Source organism: Tuber melanosporum (assembly GCF_000151645.1).
Source record: "Tuber melanosporum whole genome shotgun sequence assembly, scaffold_35, strain Mel28".
NCBI lineage: Eukaryota > Fungi > Ascomycota > Pezizomycetes > Pezizales > Tuberaceae > Tuber > Tuber melanosporum.
This window is the reverse complement of record NW_003299030.1, coordinates 90,739-116,139: the sequence shown is the minus strand read 5'-3', so window position 1 is coordinate 116,139 and position 25,401 is coordinate 90,739. Positions and strand designations below refer to the sequence as shown.

At 47.8% G+C, this 25,401-nt stretch overlaps 2 protein-coding genes; both read right to left on the bottom strand.

The window, feature by feature from the left end:
• Nucleotides 1-981: 981 nt before the first annotated feature.
• Nucleotides 982-1,840, bottom strand: GSTUM_00007321001 (uncharacterized protein). XM_002839337.2 has 1 exon: nucleotides 982-1,840. The coding sequence occupies exon 1, from the start codon at nucleotides 1,791-1,793 to the stop codon at nucleotides 1,182-1,184; it is 612 nt and encodes a 203-aa protein (XP_002839383.1). The 5' UTR covers nucleotides 1,794-1,840; the 3' UTR covers nucleotides 982-1,181.
• Nucleotides 1,841-23,588: 21,748 nt separating this feature from the next.
• Nucleotides 23,589-25,157, bottom strand: GSTUM_00007319001 (uncharacterized protein). XM_002839336.2 has 1 exon: nucleotides 23,589-25,157. Exon 1 carries the CDS (start codon nucleotides 24,843-24,845, stop codon nucleotides 23,706-23,708), a length of 1,140 nt encoding a protein of 379 aa, XP_002839382.1. The 5' UTR covers nucleotides 24,846-25,157; the 3' UTR covers nucleotides 23,589-23,705.
• Between the last annotated feature and the right edge of the window lie 244 nt (nucleotides 25,158-25,401).

Below are 25,401 nucleotides of genomic sequence, written 5' to 3'. Positions count from 1 at the left end.
CTAACGTGCCGAAACTGACGTGCTCCCGAACAGGCACTTGGCTTAAACCACTAGCAAAATTACAAATAAGATCCAATGCTAGTTCAGTTTATTGCATTTAGATTCAAATAATCCTTCTCCTGCACCGGATAAGAGAACCCATAATAAAGGAGGTGATCCCCAGAGTCCCACCCCCACAGAGAAACCCAAAAGAATACAGGCGCTCCCCCTCTACTCGGTTCTGACTTGTATAACCGTTCATGGAACAAGGCACCTGTCAATTTTACGCCCACCGGTACTCCTCCGAACCCACTTTCTAATCCCTTTGCACTCCAGTGCCATAACGGTCTTATTAATCCCACATATCATCCCCATATAAAATCCGCCGTATTCACAAGCTGACTGATGGACAGCGCAAAGCTCCAGACCTCACCCAAGCGCCCCTCGACATCCATTAAGCACAGTGTTCTGTGACAGTAATGGAAACAAGGATACACCACAGCAGTTGTGGTGTTCAATACTCTGGGTCTCATTTGCATATGGAAATCAGGCGAGGGGAGTAAGTTAGAGATGTAGGCGATTTGTCGTGTTCGTTACACTACCCTTAAGTTGAACACACTTGACGGCAGGTTCCTGTTTAGTAGTATTGTGTAACTGCGAACTATTGGTTAGAACAGGCCAAGAACCTAGGCGTATCCTGAGAGATTTTCACTGACAGAATAAGGGATTTCGGGTGCAGAATTCTTGAATTCTCAGCGCATGATAGTACCCACCTGTGTTGTGAAGGGGGCCACTGGTGGAAGTTTATCGGTTAGAAGCTGGCTTCACTGCGATTAGATTGCTACCACAAATAGCTTCGAAAGAAGCAGTCGCTCCGATCCGTATATGCAGCAGCAATGGTCCGGGAACCTCTCTGCAATCCCCGATAGGTATGGAATTTGCACAGATGGCAGTAACGATAAGCGTAGATTGGTTTCTCCACGTTATGCTGTCACGTTGACGTTTCCCTGTTTCCAGCAACCCCGAGTCAATCGGCAACCAACTGCCCCTGAGCCCAGAACAGACCCTTACCGATCAATCCCGCGATAACCCCTACTTCACGCCAATAAAACGCCTTTATATTTATAAACCCTCTCTCCCAAGGTAAGAAAAGAAAGCTGTATAATACAACCCCCCCCCTTTTTTTCTCCAACCTCCCAAACTTAGTACCCATCCGCACCTCCCCACCCTTCCCTCCTCTTCGCCCTATCAATCCTGGCATTCCTCCTTCTGGGTCCCCACTGCTTCTTAACCATTTCCGCCTTCGCCCACATCTTCTTCCTCCTTTCATCATCCGCCTCGGCAACCATCCCGACAAAAAGACTGGACGTTCCGAACTCCTCCGCCAGCTTCCTCCTAGTCCAGAGACCCGGATCCGATTTCCTCAACGAGCGCATGCGCGAAAAGTCCGTGGGCGTGAGGTGGTATTTCTTCTCTTTGATCTCTGTGACTGGTGGTGGGAGTGTTAGCTCTTCTGGGGTGCCGTTGATAGGGCTTGCAGCTGTTTGCAGGGCGCGGCGGGGGTCGTCTTTCGGTAGGAAGAGTGTGGGAGTGACAAAGACGCTAGGCGCAGCGGCAGGAGGATTATGGAGGATTTGTGTTAGGGAGGGAGAATCAGTGGTTAGATGCGTTTTGAAGTCTGGGTGTGGTGGCAGGCGGAGCCGCTTTGTGTGGCGGCGGGTGTTCGATTCGTGACGAATGAAGGCAAGGGATTTGCTAGTTGTAGAGCGAATTTCGGGGAGACCCCGGCGGAGGAAGGTGGCAGGATTGAACATTGATTGTTGGTTGTTGTGGCTGTGGGAGTAGTTTGTTTGCAGATGTGATGATTGCGATGATGATGGTCCTGGCAGGGTGAGGTTGATTGAAGAGCTTGGTGTGGAGGACTTGGCAGGGTTAGGGTTTCAAGCACTAGCTACCGGGAGGCCTTGGTTCGGGAGTGTGGATGTGTTAGATTAAGTTACGAGTAAATTTAAATTATGATAATAATTATTATGATACCAGGAGAACGAGGCTCTACAGTATTATATTCTCTTAACTCAGAATGCAGATATACAGAAATTGGCACAGATACCCGTAGAAAATCCTACACCCGCCGTGATCCCATGTTAAACCCTCCAGCGCAATCCCAATCCTGCAAGCCAGGTTGGAATACCCATTACTGCAGCTAGCCACTATATACAGTAGATGTACCACCGCCAGCTGCACCCACCCGAAATCCCCCTTCTCCAATTCACGCACTCCTCCATCATACTTCAATCCTTCAATCCCTTTGACAAAATCTCATATCCAACCTTCCTAACCCTCCCATTCCTACTCACAACATCATCCGGCGTGAAATCATCCCGAACGTACCCCAACCTAGAATAAAACCTCCTAGCTTCCACATTCTCCAAAAATACCGTAAGCATAACCTTCTCCACACCCACCCTCTTACCAAACCCCTCCATAACCTCAACCAATATCCTACCCAGCCCGCGACTCCGCATTTCCTGCGCGAGGTGAAGTTCATAACTATCCCCCGAATCAGCCCTCCTCCCGCCCACCCAACGAAAGGGAAATTATAACCATACCAATAAACAACCTCACATTCATCCTCCTCCGTAATCATGAAGCTCAAGAACCCCACCACCGCCCCCGCCGCCGAGAGGATCAAGTAGCGCATAGCCGGGTGCTTCATTTCCTTCTTTTTCGTGGTGGCCGACCACCCGATGGTCCGCTTGTACATGTCCTTGCATTCCCGGACGAGGTCGAAGCAGGCCTTGAAGGCTCCAGTTGACATCGTTTTGGCCGTTTCCAGGGTTATCGAGTGCGACGGCTCTGGCGGGCGCGGCGTCGACGGGAGGTAGGCTTCCCGGAGGGTGGATAGCGGGAGACGATTGTGGGTTTCTATTAGTGACATTGGAGATGTAGTTGTTGGGTGGGTTGCTGACTGACCGCGGTTGGGCGCGGTAGAATTCGGAACGTGTCGCCATGGGCTGTCACTCGGTTGATGGGTTCCAGGTTCTGGAAATTGATGTTTAGATATTCTGAACCCAGGACCCCCCCCAAAAAAAAACTCCGTCTCCCCATATTCCCCCTTCTGTTTGGCGGATTCCTGATTATTCACCCAGCGATAAGAAAGAATTCTGGGTAGACCAAATACCACGTTCCCAACATCATAGTACTCTCCATAATTTCCATATGCCTATCTTATATTCCAGAAGCCCATATAAGCGCCAAGAGCTATGTCCATAATCGAACCCCGTGTGACATTTGCCATCGAACCTAATCTACCCAAAGCAAAGGGAGCAGTAGTAAATTAATGCTAACATCACCTCACTCACCCACTCCCACAAGGCTTTCGTAACATCTAACCTATGACATCCCGGAGTACCACCGCAGTCTTCGATCCAAGAATTGCAAGCGCTAACCTATTTGCCGAAGGGGGAAGATTCGCTTCCATCTAAATTAAAGAGAAGAGATCCCTCTGAGGAGGGGGGGTTAAATAACAGTCCGTCTAGCCCTACTACATCTGCAGCAGGTCGCCGTAGACGGAGGGAGTACCTGAGGTATTTCCAGAACTATGGATGGAGTGTATCTAAACTAAAGACTTGTTAAATTACATTTAGTAGAGCCCTCCACTTCATAGTGTGATTGTTTGTAGTAACTGGTGCTTTGTTGTTTTCGCTTTGGTTTTTTGCTTCTCACATGTACGAAAATCTCATATAAGCTTTAAAAATGACAACTCGGCCGCCAAGAGTATCGATTGATATCGTAGCGCTAGGTACAAAACAGAAGCAGACAGGATTCCCTACAAGTACTCGCACAACGAGCTACCTCCACCCGTTGACAGAATGAAATAGAGAACATACATCAGAATAACAAAGAATAGGGGCTAGGATGGCGGATTTCTTGAACACCACTACGCCCTAGAGTATATCGCGGATGCCCGCTATAATCCTCTCCAAATCATCGTTCCAGGTACTCGGCGAGTTGACCTCCCCGGAGTTGAAATTTCCCTCCCATTGGCTTTCGAATTCCTGAACGTGAGATGGCTGCGAGGTTTGCTGGGGTTGCTGGTCGGTAGAATTCTCCACTTGCATGCCACCACTGAGCCAGGGAGTGTCGGCGGCGTAATGGAAGAAAACAATGAGACATTGGCACCCGTTGATGATCTCCAGCTGTTGGGGGACCGACTGGAATCTCAAAGGAGGGGGGACGGGGATGGGCCTAGTACGGCCAATGGCTTGCCATCTGTTCCTCCGAACTCCGGTGAACGGGTCGAAAACCTGACAAGGGGCTCTCAGAACTAGTTCGAAATATCTGTGAAGGTCATTTCGATGAGTGCGACGGTGGACTGCTCCGGTGATCTCATGGAAGAGTAGCCGGATTTCCTGTTGGTCATCGTCGTAGGTGTTCCTCTCGGGGACGGTGCAAAAGAATGTCATGGGGACACCGTCAAGGTCGAGCGGGCTCTCCCTGAACCACCCGTAGGTGTATTGACGCCCATCGGTAGTCTCATCCGCAACGACTGTAGCAGATAGCCCTCCGGCAGTGCGGGTCTCCATGCGAGCACAGGATCCAACTTCCGTAGCACGGTAGGCGGGTTCAGCGGTAGAACTGTAGTTGTGATAAGGCAAAGCGTTGTACTGGCGCATATGCCTAGTGGCAGAGCGGTAGGAGCGTGGCCCAGAAATACGACTGGTTGCGAGCATAGTGATAAACGGGATACTCCTTTAACTCCATTAGACCCGGAGATCGTAGAACGTTCCTTTTTGCAGCCACGCATACCTACGAACAAGAAGGTACTTGATCTTATGAAATTGAAGTTCCAACTCCAATTTAGTCAATGCAAAATAAGATAGAAGCGAGCGCTAGTACTAAAGCCAGTTGTCAATCAATGTCGAACTGTCTAAGAGAAGGAAGGCCAGAGTCTTACCTCAAATAGAGCAGGATATTGTTGCTCGAAACAGAAAAAGAAAAGCAGAGTGATGAGGATATTCGGGATGGTAAATATGAGTGACGGCTCGAAAAGTTGATGATATGGAGGTGGCTATGGTGGGGTGAGGATGGAGGCTTCAGAGTTCTTGGGTATAAGTTGTAGGGCTGACGAACCTCCCACGAATATCAATGGCAGTGAAAGAGGTTCAATGATCCCTTTCCCAAAAACAATGGTAAACGAATGGTGGAGGGTGTTTACACCATTGGCCTTGGTCTACCCAAATGAGCTAGGACGTTGCCCCGTTGGGACTGTTTTAGCAGTGCTTGCTCCCTCAGAAATAGCCCTAAATATGACAGGTGCTAGAGATTTCAACCTGGAATACCCTCTAGCGCCATCAAACCCCGACCAACAAAACAAACCTGAACCCTCCTTAAACCCTATAGGGATTTTGGTGAGCGAAAAATGATGTTCACATCCTTACCGGAAAAGGTGTAAAATGAACCTCGGTTATCATAGTCGATCCACTTCTCGCCAGTTGACAAAGTCTTAGGGTGATGCTATGCTCACTGAGTTCGGTTTATAATCATACGTGGTCACTCGGTTAGCTGGATTGGGTTAAAATAGATGAGCTCTTTAAAATTCAAATGCTGTGGTCATTAATAGCGGGTCACTTGGACACAAAAATAGGAACTAAACACGTGGCCCTTGGAAACCAAAACTCTATTCACAAAAAAGAAAGAGAAAAGAAGGAAACGGAATTATAAACGAAAAAACACAAGAAAAAAGTTTATGCTCTATATTCAGTGGGAATCACCATCGCTTAGCCTACTGCAAGAGGCCCTAAGGGCCTGACATTGGCTGTATGGAATTGCACCCCTCCTTGCGGCCCGGAAGCAGGAGTCAGCAGATTTCATGCAACGATCGAATAACGATCTGTTGGGAGAGTTTCCAGTAGTGCCGCCAGTAATGCTGCCTCCGGAACGCCCAGGGCCGGTCGCGGTTACGGTAGAAAAGGCAATAGCAGAGGTACGGGTGGTCGTGATGAGAGTGGTAACTCTACCTCCAACCCCAATACCGCGGGCACCGCCAGCTCCAGGACCCCCGGGTTTAGTGCCTCGAACACCGGCAACATTACCCTTGGTCTCGGCACTACCGGCGCCACCACTGATAATGCTCCCAGTTCCAGTGCCAATGCCTCTAGAGCTAGTAGCACCACCTCCAATCCTAGCACCTTCACCACCAGCTCGAGCGCCTGTAGAATTTCCTCGGGCCCCTCTACCCCAAATACCGCCAGTACCAGTACCTCTATTTTTATTGCCACCAGCACCAGTAACACTGCGTTTAGTCCCAGCCCCGCCACTGCCAGCCCCAGTGCCAGGAATTGCGGTGACATTTATTCCAGGAGGGCCTGAAACAATGGAAGCACCACCAGCTATTGAGCCACCTCCAGCAGCTTTACCGGGGGCAATGGTGGTAGTGCTTGATCCACCGGGGCCCCCAGCAATAGTGATACCACTCGCTGCCACCCCGCCCCCAGTAGTAACAGTAGCTTTGGGAGAGACCTCAGATATGATCGTGAAGTCAGCTCCATCGTCAATAATTGCAGGAGACGTAGCCGCCGCCACCCCAGAGATGGTAGTATCGGGGTCATCAGCCAAAGCCACCTCGAGATCGTTGACCGTGATGATGTCCGCACCTTCATCCGCGGGAACCTCCATTCCAGAACCACTTGTCGCAGCTCCGGCACCCTCAACGATTGTCACGTTACCTACTACACCTATGGCGTCAGCCAGAGCACCCCCCGAGAGTAGCAGAAGCACTACCAGCCGCGTATGTGGCATCAGCCACAGCCCCGAGATCGTCGGTGACGGATTCCTCAGTGTCATCAACGGTCGCAAAATTAATTCCTATGAGCCTGCCAGTGGAAGTGACAATAACCCCTTCACCAGTTACCGGATCAGTGGCACTAGCGACCCCGGCAGCAGGATTATTAGTAGCATTGGTGACAGTGGAAGCACTTCCTAAGACCCCCTCGAGTGCATTGACAGCAGCGGTAATACTGGCAGAAAGTTCAATATCAACGGTAAAGAGGGTGTCAGCCCCGTCGACAACCATCTCGTCAACGATGCTCTCAATTTCCTTGACAACCTGCTCAAGGTCGTCGGTGGTGGTGGTAGACGAAGAACTGTCGGTGGTAGTTGTAATGACTGTAGCGTCGGTTGTGGGGTCGATGGTAGTGTGGGTGGTATCAGTATATTCAATCTCCTCAACCCGTCCAGTCACAGAGTAATAGTCGCCCCACACAGTACGAGCAGAAATCGAAGAAGCGGCGATCAGTGCGCAAAGCGCTGCAGACCTCATCTTTGGAGTAAAAAACGCAGACCAATGAGGAACAACCGAAGACGGGACTTGAGCGCTCTGAGAACCAGATGCTTGGTGAGGGAGTGTGGGAGAATCAGAAAATGTGGCGATGGAATGGCTTTGGGGAAGAAAGGAATCTCTGAAGATGCCTTGAGAAGTATATTTATAGACATCAAGAAGGCATGAAGGTAGACTAGCTCAAGAAGAGGATGAACAAGGGACCAGATGTAAATGATGAAAATCTAATGGAAGCTTCTGGATTCTCCCTCTCAGGTCATATCGGTTTGCCTCCCCGAGATTAGAGCCCCATTTCTATCTTTGGTTGCCCAAGGTCAATGGGAAATGCTGTGTCATAGTTATGAGAGGGTATTATGGCTTCGAAGCAAGACATCCCCCTAGTTGTATGATACCAAAGGCCTATAGCAGACCCACATAGGAAAAGGTCTCTCTCAAAATAAACGGTATCAGGTTCGTTTGTTCTCTTTCTACCAAACATTAGCAGTGCCGACATAGGCAATTAGATTCCAATTTCCTCTCCCACAAACTGATGTAGATAATATCATTACAACTATGAAAAACCTGTTGGCTATCGTATCATATAATATTTTCTACTACCGGGACCTGAATCTAATCGGTTTGATATCAAGAAAAGTAAACCCAGGGAAAACACTAACCTAATCATTGAGCTAGAACACAGGATACAAGCTATGAGAAGTGGTTCCAATATGCCAACTGCTTATGCTGACGGAAGCAATGTAATAAATATCATCCTTTCACCAATACTGACTCCCCCACTCTCGTCTCACCCAATGCCCAAACTAGGTTAAACCCCTGGTCATATTGCATTACCTCCTCAGTATAACAAATTGACAGAGAGGTTGGGATCTACAAGATCTAGAAAAGTTGAATATTAAGGGATATTTAAGGGATATGGTTAATCGAGATCCAGCAGCTCTATTGTATAATAATTTGAAGCCTCCAATTTATTGTGCGTTGACAAAATTAACCTCAATTCAACAATCAGTGGCAACCCACCCCTCTTCATCACCCAGCACTCTCAGCAGTACCTAAAAAAATTGCTCTAAGTTAACTAAGAAGAAACTATTCTGCTCAATTCTTTTTTTCAATAAACTATGCCTCCTATTCTTCACAGTCATACCAAAAAACCTATTCTCTGCACACATCTCTCTGAGTTTACCAGGGGGAGGATTCTTGGGTTACATGAGCCTCAGATGAGATATCAGCAAATTTCCTACTACCTTAATATCCCCTACACTACTGTCAGAAACACAATTGCAAAGTGACATCAAGAGGGCAAGGAGAATAAGGGTAGAGGAAGACATCCTAAAACTACCAAGTCACAGGATGATGCTATAGTAGAGGAAGCTCTTAAAAATCGCCATACTACCTATTCTAACATTACTGAGCAAGTTGCTCTTAATGTTTCTAGTAGGACAGTAAGGAGAAGACTTGAAAAAAAGCATCTTAGAAAGTGGATGGCACAAGAGAGAGTTTATTTGGATGAGGATCTAGCTCAAGAGAGGTTGGAATGGGTATTAGCTCATAGGCATTGGACAAAGGAGATGTGGAGAAAAAAGGCAATGTGGGGGGATGAGGTAGCTGTGGAAAGGGGAGGAGGAAAGAGGAGAAAATGGGTTTTCAGATACCCATATGAGAAATGGAATAAGGATTGTGTTGAACCTAAGGCTAGGAGAGGGGAGAGAGAGATTAGCCAGATGATGACTGGTTGTTTTTATAGTCAAACTTATGGTCTTTTTTTGCCCATTTTTCCTGATCCTTTTTCTGCTAGGGGTGGAGTTACTGGGAAGTCAATTATTGATGTTTATGATCATTATAACTTTTTAGGGATATGGAAGAATATCAGAGAAAAGGCTGGAGAAGAAGAGGTATTTTTTATCATTGATAATGCTAAGACTCACTTGTCTTTTAGGAGATGGCTCAGAGGGCAGGGAATTACACTGATGGAAATTCCTGCCTATTCACCAGATCTCAATCCAATTGAAAATATTTGATCTCTGGTGAGGGGTGAGCTTCACAAGCGCTACCCTGAGCTATATCTTATGAAGGGTAATGTCAATGTGGTCAAGAAGGCAATAGTAGAGGCCATCACTCATTGTTGAGAACTTCTTGACCCAAAGGTTTTTGATACTTTAACTGGATCAATGGTGGATAGAATAGAGGCAATTATTAAGGCTGATGGATAGTATACCAAATATTAATTTCTACTATGTATTTACATCTTTTAATTTTTTTTTTTGGTTTTCATGATAGTGGATTGGTGGGTGAGTGTGGTTGTCATCGCCGAAGATTTTCCTCTGTTGAATCGCGGTTAATTTTGTCCACGCACAATACCTCGTTGTGCCCATCCAAAGCCGATGGCAAGAGACAGAGAAACCACCACTTCTCAAAACCCCCCCAAGTCATGAAGGAAGCTTTCTGTCCATTCCTGCATATCATCGATAGACTAGGCTTTAACATCCGGGTGCAGCAGAAATTATACTAAATGTCGGCCCATTGCTTGTACTGGAGCTACTGGCGCTTCATGTATCGAAAGGAAGGAAGAAAGGTAGCGGGAAAGCTCAACGCATCTGGATGGCTCCAGGCACTATTGAGGAAAAAAAAGAGTGCTCCAAGAGAGAATAGTTAACGTAAAAGAAATCCAAAATGAGGTTGCTGAACCGTCACTTCATCATATACCTAAAGTTGAAATTCCCACCAGGGCCCTCAAAAGGTTAGATATCATAGAGTATGATAGCGTGAAAAATTAGTTGATATGTGGGGTTCTTAGAGTTTTCCTAGGGCCCAATGTAGTCATGGCTCTGGGCCTAGATATCATATCATACCAAAAAAAAAAAAACCCCCGGGAATTGGGCGGGTATGATATGCGACGCCTGGCAGGGTCCCTAAAAAACACCTCGACAGAAAATTCAACACTCGACCACAGCAGCAATCTCCTGATATCAACCCTTATATCAATAAAAGGCGATTGGAGAATATCTCCATAGTTCAACCGCCCAAAAATATTGTGTTCTGGCTGAGCAGATGGATAAATAAGTTGTGAAGGACAGATCAAAATCCACTAACACCATACTAATATAAGGAACCAGTAAGTACTATTTAGGCCTAACTTAATACCAAATTCGGAAGTCAATGAACCGATGACTTCCGAATTTTTGCCAAGAAATCCACCGTTTGGGCGTCGGACGCCAACAGGTATGATACCGTGCTCGTAGGGTATCAGTTAAGAAGGATACTGGTACCGGTATGTGTTAATGTCGGCCCTCGCTTCCGAGAGACATTCAAAATAGGCTTGTGGAAAGAAGTATAGTTCAATGTCCCTGCGCCTAGCACCATGATGACCAGATACCTCATGTTTGAAGCTAAACTAATGACAGAGATCTATGTAAAAGCAAAGGTACTTTACAATCTAACCTCTGCGATAGTAAGATCCTATCGCCCCCACCCCAAATCCTGGTGAGATAGTTTGTGGTTCGATCGATATGATACGATACGATGATCTAAGACAATAGGACATCTATAGGCCGATCAAATTGCGGGATCCCGATTCTAGAAGGGTCGAACTTGCCCCAACTTTTCATACCTCTCCCTCCCCCTCTGCTCAAGTAAACCGGACCATCTAAGGCCAGAACCCAATGGGGAACCTCTAAAGACGGGGGAACGACATATCGTAGCTCAGTCTCCCACTTAGAGATGTTCGAAGTCCTCGATACACCATCAAGGCACAATTGTATTTTTCAAAAGTAATTTGAAGTTGCCGGCCAAGGTATGATATACCTTTAGGGGTATAGGAAGTGTCAGCCCGAGAAAGTAGACACCGAAAATCTCTCTCTCTCCGCAAAGAAAGTATCGTACACAATATACTAGTCGCTGCACCGAGAACTTTTAATTTCCCCAATACAGCATCATACTAGGAATGATACCATAGGGGAGATTACGTTACTCTACAACAAAAAACCGCCTCGAGACTAAATATATCGAGAGAGGTATGATATGATAGGGTGCTACAATATTATACTATACCACAAGCCTAAGATCACGCTAGACCAAATCACTCTAGTATTATATCCATCTTTATAGTGTACTAGTACAGCTCTAGCCCTTCAACAGAAGACATAAACCCCTCTAGAGGGGATTACCGAAAGACTAAATGTAGTATGTTTTATGACCTTTTTACTCTGATTATCTTGGAGGGGGATTCCCCAGCTTATTTTGGGTCCTTTCGGCTTTTAACTGATGTCGCAACCTTGCGGTTGCGCAGTACCGTACTGTGCAATGCCTAAGTCCAAGAAGTATGGTATTTATGATATCGAACAAGTTTTACCGCACCGCAGGGGGACGGATCACCACTAAGTGGTTCATCCCAATGCCACGCCAGCGCCCTACCACACCTAGCACCAACCTCAAGGTCCCTCAATCACGACACTGAACAGGACTGCTTTCAACCCCCTACAAGGCCGCAGGAATCTACCAGTTCATCCAATATTGAAGGGCTATGGCTACCGGCACCGGCTTCCTGCCGTGCTGTAGTTATGATATTCACTCAACAAATTCCCGGAGAAATCCTACCTCACCCTATATCAACCCCTGGATAGATTCACCTTAGTCAACATACAAGTAACATCCTAGAACGGGCTAGTGTCACTTTCTTTTAGCTACTAAACATTTATTGGTAGATCGTAGGTGGTGTATCCCAGAATGTCATGACTCCAATTTCAGGCATTGTGCTAATCTACAGTTGTTATCGCAAGATCAATTGTGCGCAAGGATCGTAGTTATAATAGTTTGCTGGCTGAACGCTGATCGAGCACAGCACGGTAGGGGGTTGGCCCGACAGTGGGTGCCATGCACTGTACAAGGGATTCCGTCATCGCCAATATGGTACCGGCACTTGAATGGCAAAACCGGTAGTATGTGAAAATAAGCCTATTTGTTACACAACCACCCAACTGCGAAAGAAAAAAAACCGCCTCATTTCCAGATACTTTACGACAGATACAAGCGCTAGGAGATGGGCAAGATTGGAAGTACTCGGAGATGGAAGCAAAAATCAAGAAAAGCAGGGATAATAACAAAGAACCTCGAGAATCGAGCGGATGACATGTTGGAAAAGACAGGGGAGTCAAAGGAGGTAGAGTACCAGTGTAATTGCATCCCGACCATTGTGGAAGCCAGCCGGTACTGCTCTCATTGAAAGGCTCTCAAAGTTCCAGATCCATGAAAACCCAACTCCCTATATCATACCAAAGTACCAATCTTTGCCTCCGTATACACTCAAAGTTTACAGGCTCAGATAGAGAAAGCAAAAAAAAAAAAGAGAACCACCAGTCTCCCAGCTCAAGTGCCAGGGGGAGATGTTTTCACAGAAGGCAGGGAATATTTGGCAGGTTAACCTAAATTAGCTGTACACTAATAACATTATCTGGGGTACTGACACAATTGTCGGACGGTCTAGATTGCATGTCTTTCAACAATAGGCCTTTCCGGTAGTGCGACCGACGCCCCACCGCGGACAGTTAGGCACTGAAGTTCGAAATATGCCGATCTGGGGGGGAACGCTCCGGAGAGTCCCCTTAGCATCACTCGGACCGAATCCCGGTGTGCTGGCAGTGAATACCGTACCGTACTCGCAAATCTCTTGAAAAACCAATACCTCGGCCAGCCCAGGATAGGTTTAATCTGACAAGTTAGAGGAATCGCGAATACCAGTTAATGAGATCGAACACCCGTCGAGGGCTGATCTTAGACTGTGCCAGGAAAGCACTAGTCCCCCTCAGGAGTTTTTTCCAGTCAGAATCCGGAGATTGCGGGGCCGACGGAGATAGTGGATTCCACTAGATTCCACGGTACCGTAACTAATCTGTCACTTCATTGATGTTGCCGGTGAATTTTAAACTTTATGATTAATTTTCCCACATTATCCTATCGGCACTTGTAGAGAACCGTCATCGGCAAACCCGGGCGCTTGTATCGCTAACCCTACGCTTCGAACTCCTTACTTAAATTGGAACATAATCTTGTGCCCGAATAGTGTCAAAATACCATCAATGACAAGGGAGTTATGTTTAATATTGGTATCATATATCATCGCGTACAGTATTCGCTCATATAAGCCACTAGGGTACCGGGTAATCGGCAGAGCCAAAGCACAATAAGCCAAGCTAGGAAGGTTAACGGAAACACAAACACAAGTTAATAAGATCCAGTAAGTTCAGCTCGCTCGAGCTATACCACGTCAGGTAGGTATTTTCCTTCTCAGGGTGATTTATCCCTCAATGCGGAGACCAGAGACCTCCCGGAGAAAGTACGGTGCGGGATCTGCAGCCAGAGCACAAGGGGGCAAAAATTTCGGAGAGAAAAAATGTGAACCAGTGATATCCTGTGACTGGTATAGAGAGATAGCGAGGCATTCAAGATGTAACAAGTTGTATGACCCTGCAACAGGTACCTAAGCTTTGGACACTTTCCACTTCGGCGGCAGATTTTCTACACATGATAGGGATGTGAAAGATACAGAAAATGCTACCAACATGAAAACAAAGTGACATTTATGGGATGCAAGCAACCTAGGGTATGCGAGGTGCTCTACCAAGTATGATATTACCCCAGGGAGAGCTGTCAGTTCTTGATCGAGAGCCTTCGGGAAACGGTTCCCCTTGCCTAAACTCCGTTCCTCTGGTTATCATAATAATTATGATGCCATATATTGTTACCATCTTGCATGTATACACATCCCTGACGCGAATAGGTGTGGGCTTTATTTCGGCCCTGCCGAGTTTCGCGAACGAGTTTACAGTCACCGCAGCAATATTATGGAGGAGAAAGCCAAGTATGATAGTCCTGTTATACTTCCACCCTAAGATGCTCAGTTACCTTTGTCAGAACTCCCCCAATGTCCGCCTGCCGGCAGCGCCGGCGATAGATAACCCCCATCATAGATTATACGAGTTTTGGCGGGGCCGGCTCCAGATATGTGAGGTAAGGGACTTTGCAAAGTCTATATTCTAGTTCAGGGGGTTGGCGCAGCAAGTCTTTATTATTGTCTAAACTATTAGACGCAAAGGTTAAGTTAGCCTCCACTCAAGGGAAGGCAGGATGCTGGTCCCCCGAGATCCAAAACTTCATTACTTGTCATCAAAAATGAGAATCTACGGTATGCTTGATGAATCCCGAGTCAGCCATGAAGGCATATATCCAATCAGCAATCTAATCAGGTGGGTTTCCGCATCCCTGGCCGATTGTGCAAGGAGTAAATGGTGTAGAAAAAAAAGTAATATCGAGTGATACACTATGAGCAGAAACTAGGCGCCAAGATCTGATGGAGTCTCATCTTCAGTATATGAATAAATGTGGTTATCTACCTGTACCCACTTCATATGAGTTCCGCTATGCTTAAATTGTCCCTGGAGCAGAAGGGGACCCCTAGGAACAGTATTACTAGCAATCTGTGTTTAAGGGACTTTAATCTCTGGCTGCCGTTCAATAATCAGAGTTTTGCTATGCCCTAGGGAGTACGGTAGTGGGGGGAGAAGTGTATAATAGTTCCGGTACCTGTAAAAGTACCATGTAGTCTGCGAACAATTAATTTAAGTTGACCTGCGAAATAATCCCTGTGTTGTCCCCTGGTACTTGTACAGCAATGCTCATACTCACAGTCGGGGGGCCCTGCCTGCCAGCATCCCGGACAACACGGGGACCACCGCGCTACGCACCCACGTGGTGCAAGCGAAACTCCCAATGAGGCCAAGGGATAAACTTCCTAGACGCATACAGTACCGGTACTGACACCTCGGGTAAGATATAAAGTCTTCTCAACACCTATATATTCACTAAGTGATAGACATCCCGCCTCTGCGCCGGTTTAACTTAATAGATGACCTCTGGGGTGGATAACAGGTGCTGTGCCATGCTAACACCCAGAAACTGGCAAGATCAATGCCGCATCATCGCTCTCTCGCAAAAAATACCTTCTGAATTGACGGGTAACTGATGGTTTACTCGAGTACAGTACCCAGAGCTCCGCCGTGGATCGGGTACCTTAGCACCCTTGGTATCATAGTTCATCCAGCGTAACTAGTCCACATAAGATAGGGAGAGATTAGAGCACACTGTAAATACGATAGGATTGTGCCTAGCCATAGAAGCGACCAAAAAAATCCGCATTCCTATCGGTAGACAAGTCTATCATTTATGAGCCAGTTTGGTATGCTATGATAATTTACCCTGTTGACACAACCCGCCCCCAGCGTAAATAAATGCTTATGTAATCGACCTCCGAAAGGCCTGTAGAAATTCCAGGGCAGTATTTTCTGTCTGTCCTTAGCAACCTCCTACTATTATAACCTCATGCTCGATCTCCGAGAGCTTTTTTACTTGTATGATACCAACATTAAGACTAAAATCCAACTCCATCAAAAATTACATACTGCTTTTTAGATGTTTCGGTATGGGGCTGGGAGCTAACCGACCATCCAACTGAATTTCTGGGCTTCGAACCCCACAATTAAGAGGCGCGGTATGATACAGTACTTGTAAACCCAGGAGGGTATTCCCTGATAGAGCTTCTTCTGGGGGCAATTGTTGCAGCTCCCGTGATACAAACTTTTCGCAACCGATCATGCAGGGGGCAGTTCGACACCTCTATGAGGCCTTCCTCCTACTCGTACCCGTCCATCTAATCTCAATTGTGGGGCAACCTACCGGTACTTCTTCTTCGGCACCGTGGCGTGTTCCGACGAGTGATTACCCGCCCAGCACTGCGGCATCCATAACTGTGCGGTGGGCTGTCTTGGAGAAGCTCCTACAGCATGCTAGTTTAAAATAGGGCGTCGACCCAGACTCGGCCTCAACGTCTCGGAGGGATTTGTAACAGGCCAATGAAAATCCTGGTCCTCATCGGTTCCAGAGAGAGATGAACCCTACTATAATGTGCTTTTTTTCCCTTTCCCTCTGTGTGCTGTAGGGGAAGGAATGCAAGCACAAGAACTGTACTCGAGTACTGTACCTACTTTACATGTATCACACGGTATCGCAGGCAGGAGGTAGGGAACTGGACAGTACTTTTAGTGCTCATCTTCTCCATCCCTGTTTTCTTCCCCACGTTTCTGACCTCTGCTCCACCAAAAAGGGTTTTGAGCCTCGCCTTTCGCGTGTGCAGTACAGCCTGACCTTTTAACTCTTAACCCAAGATTATATACAACGGCGAATTAGAACCTTTATCCTCCAACAGGTCCCTTCGACCCACTCGTCCCCGGCATCCCTACATCAAGAGTATCTGGTACGCCTGCAGCTTTTTTTATTTATTTATTTACCCCCCCTAGTTGACTGCCTCTGCCCATTTCGTTCGTTTGCTCAAGTGCCCCTCCACGCTTTTCGCCCAATACTCTGGGTGATTCTTTGTGAACATCGGGATATCGAGTTCTCGAGATATTTCTTACGGTATCTTACCCACGATAGCCTTCCCACCCACAGTACCTTTTTACCGATGATTAGGAATGCAGCAATCTAAATCTTCACGATCAATGCCCTCCTCGACTTCCTCCTGTTCGTCCCCTTATCTTGAAGCACTACCTATTCTAAATCACCCGAGTCTGGCGTTGGGTACCACTCCCATCATCAGCACCTTTGGGGGTGAGGATGGAGGGGATCACAAAGCTTCTTCTAATACGAATGCAAAAACTAAACGAAAGCGGTCGATGATTGCTTGCAAGAATTGTAACGAGAGAAGGGTGCGATGCGATGCTTCGACTATTGGGTAGGTAGTCATATATTCGTCCTGTACTGGATTCTGCTCTTCCCCCTCCCCTAATCCTGCACAAATACCCAAAGCTCCCTAGACTGTGTGTGGAGTGGCAGGTGGGTCCCCGCGAACGTCGAATAGCTACGATATGATCAAGCAATGAGCATTCCACCGTTTAGCTAGTATAGATACAAGATCTACGGTTAGTTCTGGTGCGTCTGGCACTTGGAGGGCCCGACCATTTCCAAGCGGTAGCTACCGCCCTTCTCTACAAGGCCTATTATTTTTTCTAACCACCACCCCCCATTTCCCTGGAGTTTACTGGAAGGGGAATACTTCATTTTCTTATTCCGTTTCTTTTAGGTGGATGATCATGCCGAGCGTTTTTCTATTGCTCGTTGCCGATATTGGCTCCGCGGTGAGAAATTCCACCACTGACAATAATAATCTAACAGATTGCCTTGCTCGAACTGTCAGCATAGCGGAAAAGGTGAATGTCAGTTCATTGAGTCGAAGCGTGTCAGGTGGGATCCCCTCGTCCGGCCTCACCATTCGTCGGGTTTGGTTAACTAAGTGATATATATGTCAGGGGCGCACGGGGTCGCTTCGAGCGTCAAGAGGGAAAATCTGAGGAGTCTGTGTCGCCAAAGGTTGTAGATTTTTCGCCAGCTAGACCCGAGCTTGCGGCGGCAAAAAGGGGCCGTCGACACTCCATATCTGGTACCGACGGAGAGGAGTGGCAACAGCTTCAACAGAATGCTGCTAGCAATCGCAGTAATGGCACGATGACATATTTGGGCGAATCATGGCACTTGGCTTGGGCGATGGGTTCGGATGCGAAGACCGCCCCACTTCATAGGCCCCATTTATACCTAGGCGACGAGAAAGACATCAATCATCGGCTAAATAAGGAGCTATGGGAAAGAGGAGCATATATGCTCCCTAGGAGTGAAGTCAGAGATCGTCTCATTGTCGAGTACTTCAGAATATTCCACCCTTGCTATCCTATCCTTGACAAACGAAAGTTTCTTCATTCAATCAAAACAAACACTTTCTCACATATTCTGATGCAGAGCGTGCTTACGGTAGCAGCCACTCATTGCGATTTATCAATTCTTCAGAATGCGGGGTATATTCGGCGGCACGAAGCAGTTGAGGTTTTCTACAAGCGCGCAAGAAGTCTCTTTGATGGAGATGTGGAGCCAGACAAAATGATTAATATGCAGAGCATGTTCCTTTTGCAATTTTGGTGGAGGGCGCCGTCAGACCAGAGAGATACGTTGTGGTGGCTTGGCGGAGCAATAAGATTAGCTCAGACCATGGGATTACACCGGAGCCCGAAGAATAGCCCGATGAGTATCGATATTAGGAGAATCTGGAAAAGGGCTTGGTGGTGTCTCTATGTATGTGTTTGATATAAACAAGGTGAATAAGGCTTCTACGCCCGATACTAACAGCAAGTATTAGATTAGAGACAGACAATGCTCTTCATCCCTAGGCAAACCAGTGATGATCAGAAATGAGGACTGTGACGTGGAAGATTTGACTCCCGACGACTTTGCTGATGACGATGATGGAACTCCGCCCGAACACATAATATATATCATGCAGCAGGCGTCGCTTTGTAAGATCTGTATGCAGATACCCCCGGTTCTTGTTATGAACGAATCTTTAATGCGGTTTAGTGGGTGACATGCTTCTCTTCGAGTACTGCCCAGGCGCGTCGAAAAACATCGCTGAGAAGCCGGAAGTAGTCCGGGACCTTGCCAGGCGGCTGGAGGAATGGAAAAGTGTTATTCCCAAGGAACTCGAGTATAACCAGAGCTCGAGGAATCTATGGGCGATAAAATTGCAATTGAGTTACCGGCATGCACTCCTTCCCGCACAACCAGAAAAGTTCAGGAATACTAATAAATATATCTAGGAATGCATTCGTTTTGTACCACCGTCCACTCTGCAGTAATCTCAGTGGCCACCACAAAAGACTTTATGAAGGTCGTTTGACGGTGGCAGCTATTGTTGTTGGAAAAGTTGTTAAGGATCTGTTGGAAGGGTTTGGCGCAAGGTTCATGTGTTCTCATGAGTATGTATCGCTTCACTATTTTTGTGAATCAGACTCTAATAACCGGGCAGTATGGCTTGCTTCTTCTGCTCCATGACCATACATCTGGTTGACAGTCGTACCCCCAACACAACTCTGGCCAAGGAAGCCGATGGGAGGTTCCAGGTATCCCTGGTACAGATTCGCGAAATGGAGAAGATTCTCCCAGTCGCTCGCTGGTTTAGAGACCGCCTGAAGCACGCAATACAGGCACGGGAGGAGGCAATAGCTGCGGAAACGGAACGAAAACCAAACTCCCAGAAGTTGCAACAACATCAGCAACAACAGCGACAACCTCAAACCCGCAATCAGCCATCAATCCTCCCTCCTCCACCGACCCAGGTCCCCTCCCAACCCCAAATGGAAACCCCCCTTCCAGCCCCATCAGCATCCCCACACATCCTGACCACCACTATCGCCGAAGCTCAGCATCAACAATCACAACTCTGCTCCCCGGACCTCCAATCGAAGCGATTCAGGCCTCACTATGCACCCGACCGTGCGACCATGTCTTCTGCTGTCCCAATGGGGCCGATGCAAGGGACGGGGGAAGTCACGAGCGTAATGGTAGACGCCTGGGCTTCCCATAACTGCTCGTTTGTAGGATTGGGGGGAGCGCTGAATCCTCAATCGGGCATGCTGGGCATGGGTGGTGGTGGTGGGGGTGGTGGGCTGGGAGAACATGCCGTTGGCGAGTCTGATTATCAGTGGGTTTGGGATAGTGTTGGAGGCTTGGGGAGCCCATATGTGCAGATGAGGTTTGAGGCGGAATAAAAAAATTTATATTTTCCCGTTTCTCCCCTTCGATTCTTCTAATTTATCTAAGGCGTTTACTCTTATTTCTGTTTTCCCACCTTGCCACTGTATACTAACTTACGGGTTTGGTTTTTAAAGAATTTATTTGCCGGGGGGGAATGGCTGAAGGGGTTTCGGCGTTTTCTTTGATTTCTTGCTTCTCACTTCCTCCCTCTTTCTTTTCCTTTTTTTCTTTTGACCTAAGAATATCTAGTGTTTGATGATGTAGCATGTACTGCGTCGGATGCTTGTTTTTAACTTCTTGTGTTTCGTCTAGCGAGGGATACCATGTGTTTTAGACACGGGAGGAAAGGTGCTCTCTTTCACAATGTATTCGCAGCGAGAGTTTCATAAAACCATTATTTGACAAGGAAAAGCAACAGCGCAAAATCCCTGCGTAAACTGAGCGAGCAATGCTTGAAGCGGGGGGGGCAAATCACTATCCGGCTCTCCATATCACGAGATGAGAACACAGAATATTGCAATAGCATTGGGAGGACTTCCGATACCGCCAACCCAGCCCAGCCGGAGGGCACAGAGTCAAGTCAAAGAGCCCAAATAGAGGAGGAAAAGCATACAGTCGCGCCTCGCTATAACGAACGAAAAATCTGGAACCCTTGGCGTTGCTTAAAACAGGGTGCCACTGTCCCTTCAACATTCGCTGGCGGCGAGCAAAAAACTCCTCTTCCCCACATCCCGACACATGTTCGCCAAACTCTCCGGGTCCCATAACCCTCAACCGGACACCCCTAAAAGCGCAGGAAAACAGTCATGAAGACAGAGTAGCACCGTACTCCTTCTCGACGGGCCACGACTCGAGTACCGGTATTCGCTCGCTCTGCTCTTCACCAATGTACTAGTACGGTACTTAGTGTACTCGTACGGTACCTCTGCCGGCCGTCGTGCCCGAACACGTGGTTCCCGCGGTGCCCCTGGACGCACTGCTCGGTAAGAAAGAAAGAAAGAAAGAAAAACAAATCGGAAAATGAGACACGGGATTTTGGAGTTCTGATTGGGAGGATTGGGTGGCTCGAGCCAATCGGTTTCCGTGTTTCCAACCCCGGTTTTCCGTTTTTTTCTTTCTTTTTTTTCTTTCTTTCCCTCTTCCCCCTCGTACCGCCGGCTGCAGTGCTTTGTGAAACCGGAAGATCAGGTTCCCGATTTGGAGCCTGCCGACGGCCTGGAGGGCTGAGTATCATAGCTGATCCGTGTTCTGAAAGGGCTTGGGTGACCACGGTTCGTGCGGGTGGGGATTGTGATACTTGAGTACTTGTAGGGTCGGTCTACGGGATGTGTTGGTCGGGGGATCACTGCATATCTGGGAGTGCGGGAGGGATAGAGTACAATACTTGTAAGTCTTAGTTAGCATTATGTATCAGAAGTGCCAACTGATTAGAAAATATTGCTGATATATACAGTACCGGTACTCGGATAACACAAGGGACGACTCCCTGACCGGCAGGAAACTCCCGCCACGCGGGGGGGGGGGCGTGCAGGAAAGTCCGTCCCACTGGCTCCCGTTCCACATATCCATATTATAGTCCAGAGATCACCAAATGCGAGGGCATATCCCAAATCTCCAACCCTAGCAATGCGCGCAGGACCCACCCAGCCAAATGGCAAACCGGCACCCACCGCCAACCATTACCCCCGCAATATCCCAAGAAATGGATGCACGAAAAATGGTATCATACTTCTGAGGAATAACCTCTCCACTTACTGTAGCCTCCGCAAGAGACTGCTTCACCCTTTCAAGCCTCAAGAGGTTCCATCTCTGCGGAAGGGAAATTCGTCAGCACATCTATCAAAACGGGTTTCTCCAGTCACGCTGATGATGGGGTCCGGTTCGGGTGAAGCTAGACTTCGGTTTTTCTTCGGTTTCTTCGGGTTCTTCTAGGGGAACTAGATTCTCTGCCAGCCTATGTACAGTACCAGGTATACAGCAATATGATACCGCATTAACACCTGGGGATGTACGAGGATGAGGCAGGGAGAAGAAGGATGGTGGGAAGTACGTGTCAACTCCCCAGAATATCAACCTTCCACGCCGTAAGACCATCGAGGTTCTCTTCTCCTAGTTATCTCGGGGGGTTCGCAGTGTGAAATATGCAGTTCGTGCGAGCGTCTCAAGGATATGATTACGATTTCCAGACCATTAACTTTGGAATGTACTGTCCGCTATACACGATAATGGATCGTACTTGTATACCCTATTTACATATGCTGAAGTTGAGCACTACGCCTTATTGATAATAGGATTACCAGCCTCTTCTCCCACCCTTTCACCTTCTACCTCCTCCTCCTCATGGTGCTACACAGCAGCTCGCATCAGGGTTGGAAAAAAAAAAAAAAATATTAGGCAGAATTTTTCAAGTTCATTTAGATGCTTGCCGGCTGCGGGAGCTAGTTAATTAATCAGCCCCGGTCCACGATTTACCCTTGAAGTTTTCAGGTTTGGAATCGGTAAGGGTCGGTGGGTCTACCTTTGGCAGGCTTGTACGATATAATACAACCGTCCACATGATATCACTCGTTGGTCATGCCATGTGGGCGGATTGCAGTAATTGGCAACGTCCGGGCAGGGTCGCCGGGATGTGAGATCCCCTATAGAGAAAGAGAAAAATGTACTTGTACATTAGGAAGCTGGGATGCGCATACAATAGGATACTGTCGGATAAGTGATATCACAGGGTGGGTAAAGTTCAAGTTGTTCTCCCTCGGATACCCATTCCCCTTGAAAATTCACGCTGAGACCCGAACCAACCAACAAACCAACCAACCCGACGGATAACCATAGAGCCTGGGGGCTGGTGGAGGAGGGGGGGGGGTCAAAAACCCACTTGTTCTCCAACTCTACAGCGCTTGTAAATATCATACGAGTGGAATATCTTGAGATACGGCTAGTTCGGGGATCTCTGGCACTCTTTGCGTAGCCTAGGGATACTCGCGTCTATGCCATCGTCTTCTTCCTCTATCATGCCACGCTTCTCCGGGCGGTGGTGAGGGAAAGGACGTGTTAAGGCTACCCCTATCATACTCTTCTTCTTCTTCTTCTCTCTTATGATATTATGACACTTGCGCAAGCGACCCTAAGATTTGGACACCCGCACCATGCGAACGCAGTAATAGGTTACCTGGTTTTTTTTTCAGCGAGGTTAAGTTAAATCTTGCAAGATAATGTGGTTCTTTCATACGATCGTATTATCGAGATTATTCTCCGAGTGAGAGGCCGTGAGTAGAGGTACTCACTCTTTTATCCGGAGAACCTCTTAGTTGTGCTCGTACGGCTGCGCCACTGGCTGTCGCCGCGGTTGATGGGAGAAAAAACCCATGACTGTGGAAACATTGTATATTACCCTCCAGAACAGGCAAATAAGGAATTTGTAATACAAAGATGGCTGACGTAAGTGCCAAGTTGGATGAATTGGGGTTTGTGGTGGTTTGGTGGGTTGATCGGGCGCTTTATCTATAATATTAATATAATAATATTATTATAGAGTTGACAGCGGGGAGAGCCGAGGGGAATTCGCCGGGAAGCTGCCGCGTTCGGGTATCTCGGGCTGATAAGGGTTGTTATCCACGAGGTTGTGCTGTGCTGGGTGATAGAGAGTGGGTTGGAGATCAGAAGAGTTAAATAAATTGGTATGTACTAAAGTATGATATTACATGACAGATATTTCAAAACTGGCGCCCCTAGGAAAAAAATAAAGGACAAATGACTATGCAGGTTGTTACCGGAAGAACATCGCTCTGATAAAGAAGAGAACCAGACCCAAACATAAACCACCATATAGTATGACGCCGATATACAAACCACTTATGCTGCCTAGCCACCTGAAAACTCTACACACGGCCCCACAATCCTCGCGGTCTTCAACTCCCTCGACCTCCTCGAGCCTTCCGGTTCTCCCATCAGTGAATAGCATCCTATCCTTATGGATCTCCATAACCGGCATCGGCCACCTCCCCACACCGCCCGCGCGGTTTATCCCGACAAACACAACTGTATAATTAAAATGATACCGATCATCCCAATCCTCGCACACGGCTCTCGAGCAGTAATCCGTAACGGTAAAATTCACCCTTGCCGTCTCCCCCTCGACGATTCCACCAAACTTCATTTCATACGGCTGCCCGGGCGGCACACGGCCCACCGGTGGTCTCGAGTAGAGGTACTTTTCCACCCCGCGCGTGTTTGCCACTCTTCCAGTCTTTCCTGTTTTGACGAGGCCACTGCCCCAACCCACAGGCCAGTACAGTTTGAGCTGGTTCGCAAAATCGTCCTGTGGTGGGGTAGGTGCTGAGTAGCGTAGCTCTCCGCCGACGTAGACGTAGGTACTATCGCCCTCCATGTCGTCCATCATTGTCTCGGCCGTGACGTCCCATAGCACCCGCCCTTCCTTCCCGCGAATCCCGTTGAGTAAGTACGCCGGGAATACCGACGTCATGTAATTGATGCTTGAAAAACCCAGGTCGCCGAACCCCTTAGCTTCGGCATCCAACGCGAGAAATAAGTCATTGGGATCAAACGTTCGAAGCCCATAGCTGTGCGTCGGGCCGAGATATAGTGTTCCCGGAAGCGTCAATGGGTGTTTGAGATCCCCGCCCAGGCCAACGGAAGCACTCCATGCATTCGGAGAATGTAGAATCACCGTGCAATTGCCCTCGTATAATGCATCGACACCGTAGTATACGTAGCATTCTTCCTCTAGGCACTTATATTTCTCGTGGTATGTTTCGTAAGACTTATCGCTATCCAGGAGGAGTTCTGGGTCGACTTTCGACGGGAAGGCCCGCGTCGTGTGTGGCGTTGTCAGGCCGAGGAGGAGAAGGAGAATTAAGCCTCGGGGGAGGGTTATCAACGATAACATTTCGGCAGCGGGGGAGCGAGGAGGGGATCAGTCGGCAGCAGCGGCAGGAAGAAGGTCGGGAGGTAATGATAGTCTAAGCTTCGTGAAATTTTTTTTTTCTCGGGGGGAACTCACATTGGAACTTTTTACAGGAGGTGCTGAGTGAGCGGCGGCCAAGATTTGCGCCAAGTGCCAAGTGAAGTTCGGCTGTTACACCAGCCGCACCGGAGGACAAATGACCCGTGAGGAGTGGGAGAGCCTGTTATTAAGGGCAAGATCATCCTTGTAGGTCTGGGGAGCTGGAAACTGAAAGCTTGGGTTTCGTGATGAAGGTTGGTAGAGGGGGGAGATATTTTGGTTGCCCTGGTGATAAGTTGTGTATGATGACAGCCCACCAGGTGGCTCCCGCTCTTCCCGGCAAGGATCGGTTTCACAAGGCCATTCTTGTGGAACTTTTAGTCACGAAATGTCACTCGAATACTGGAAGCTAACTGGGTTGGTAGTGATCGCGGGAGCGCTGGCGCGGTCCATAATTGGCTGAAATAAATGTAATTATTTTGAATCCACGTGGGAGGAA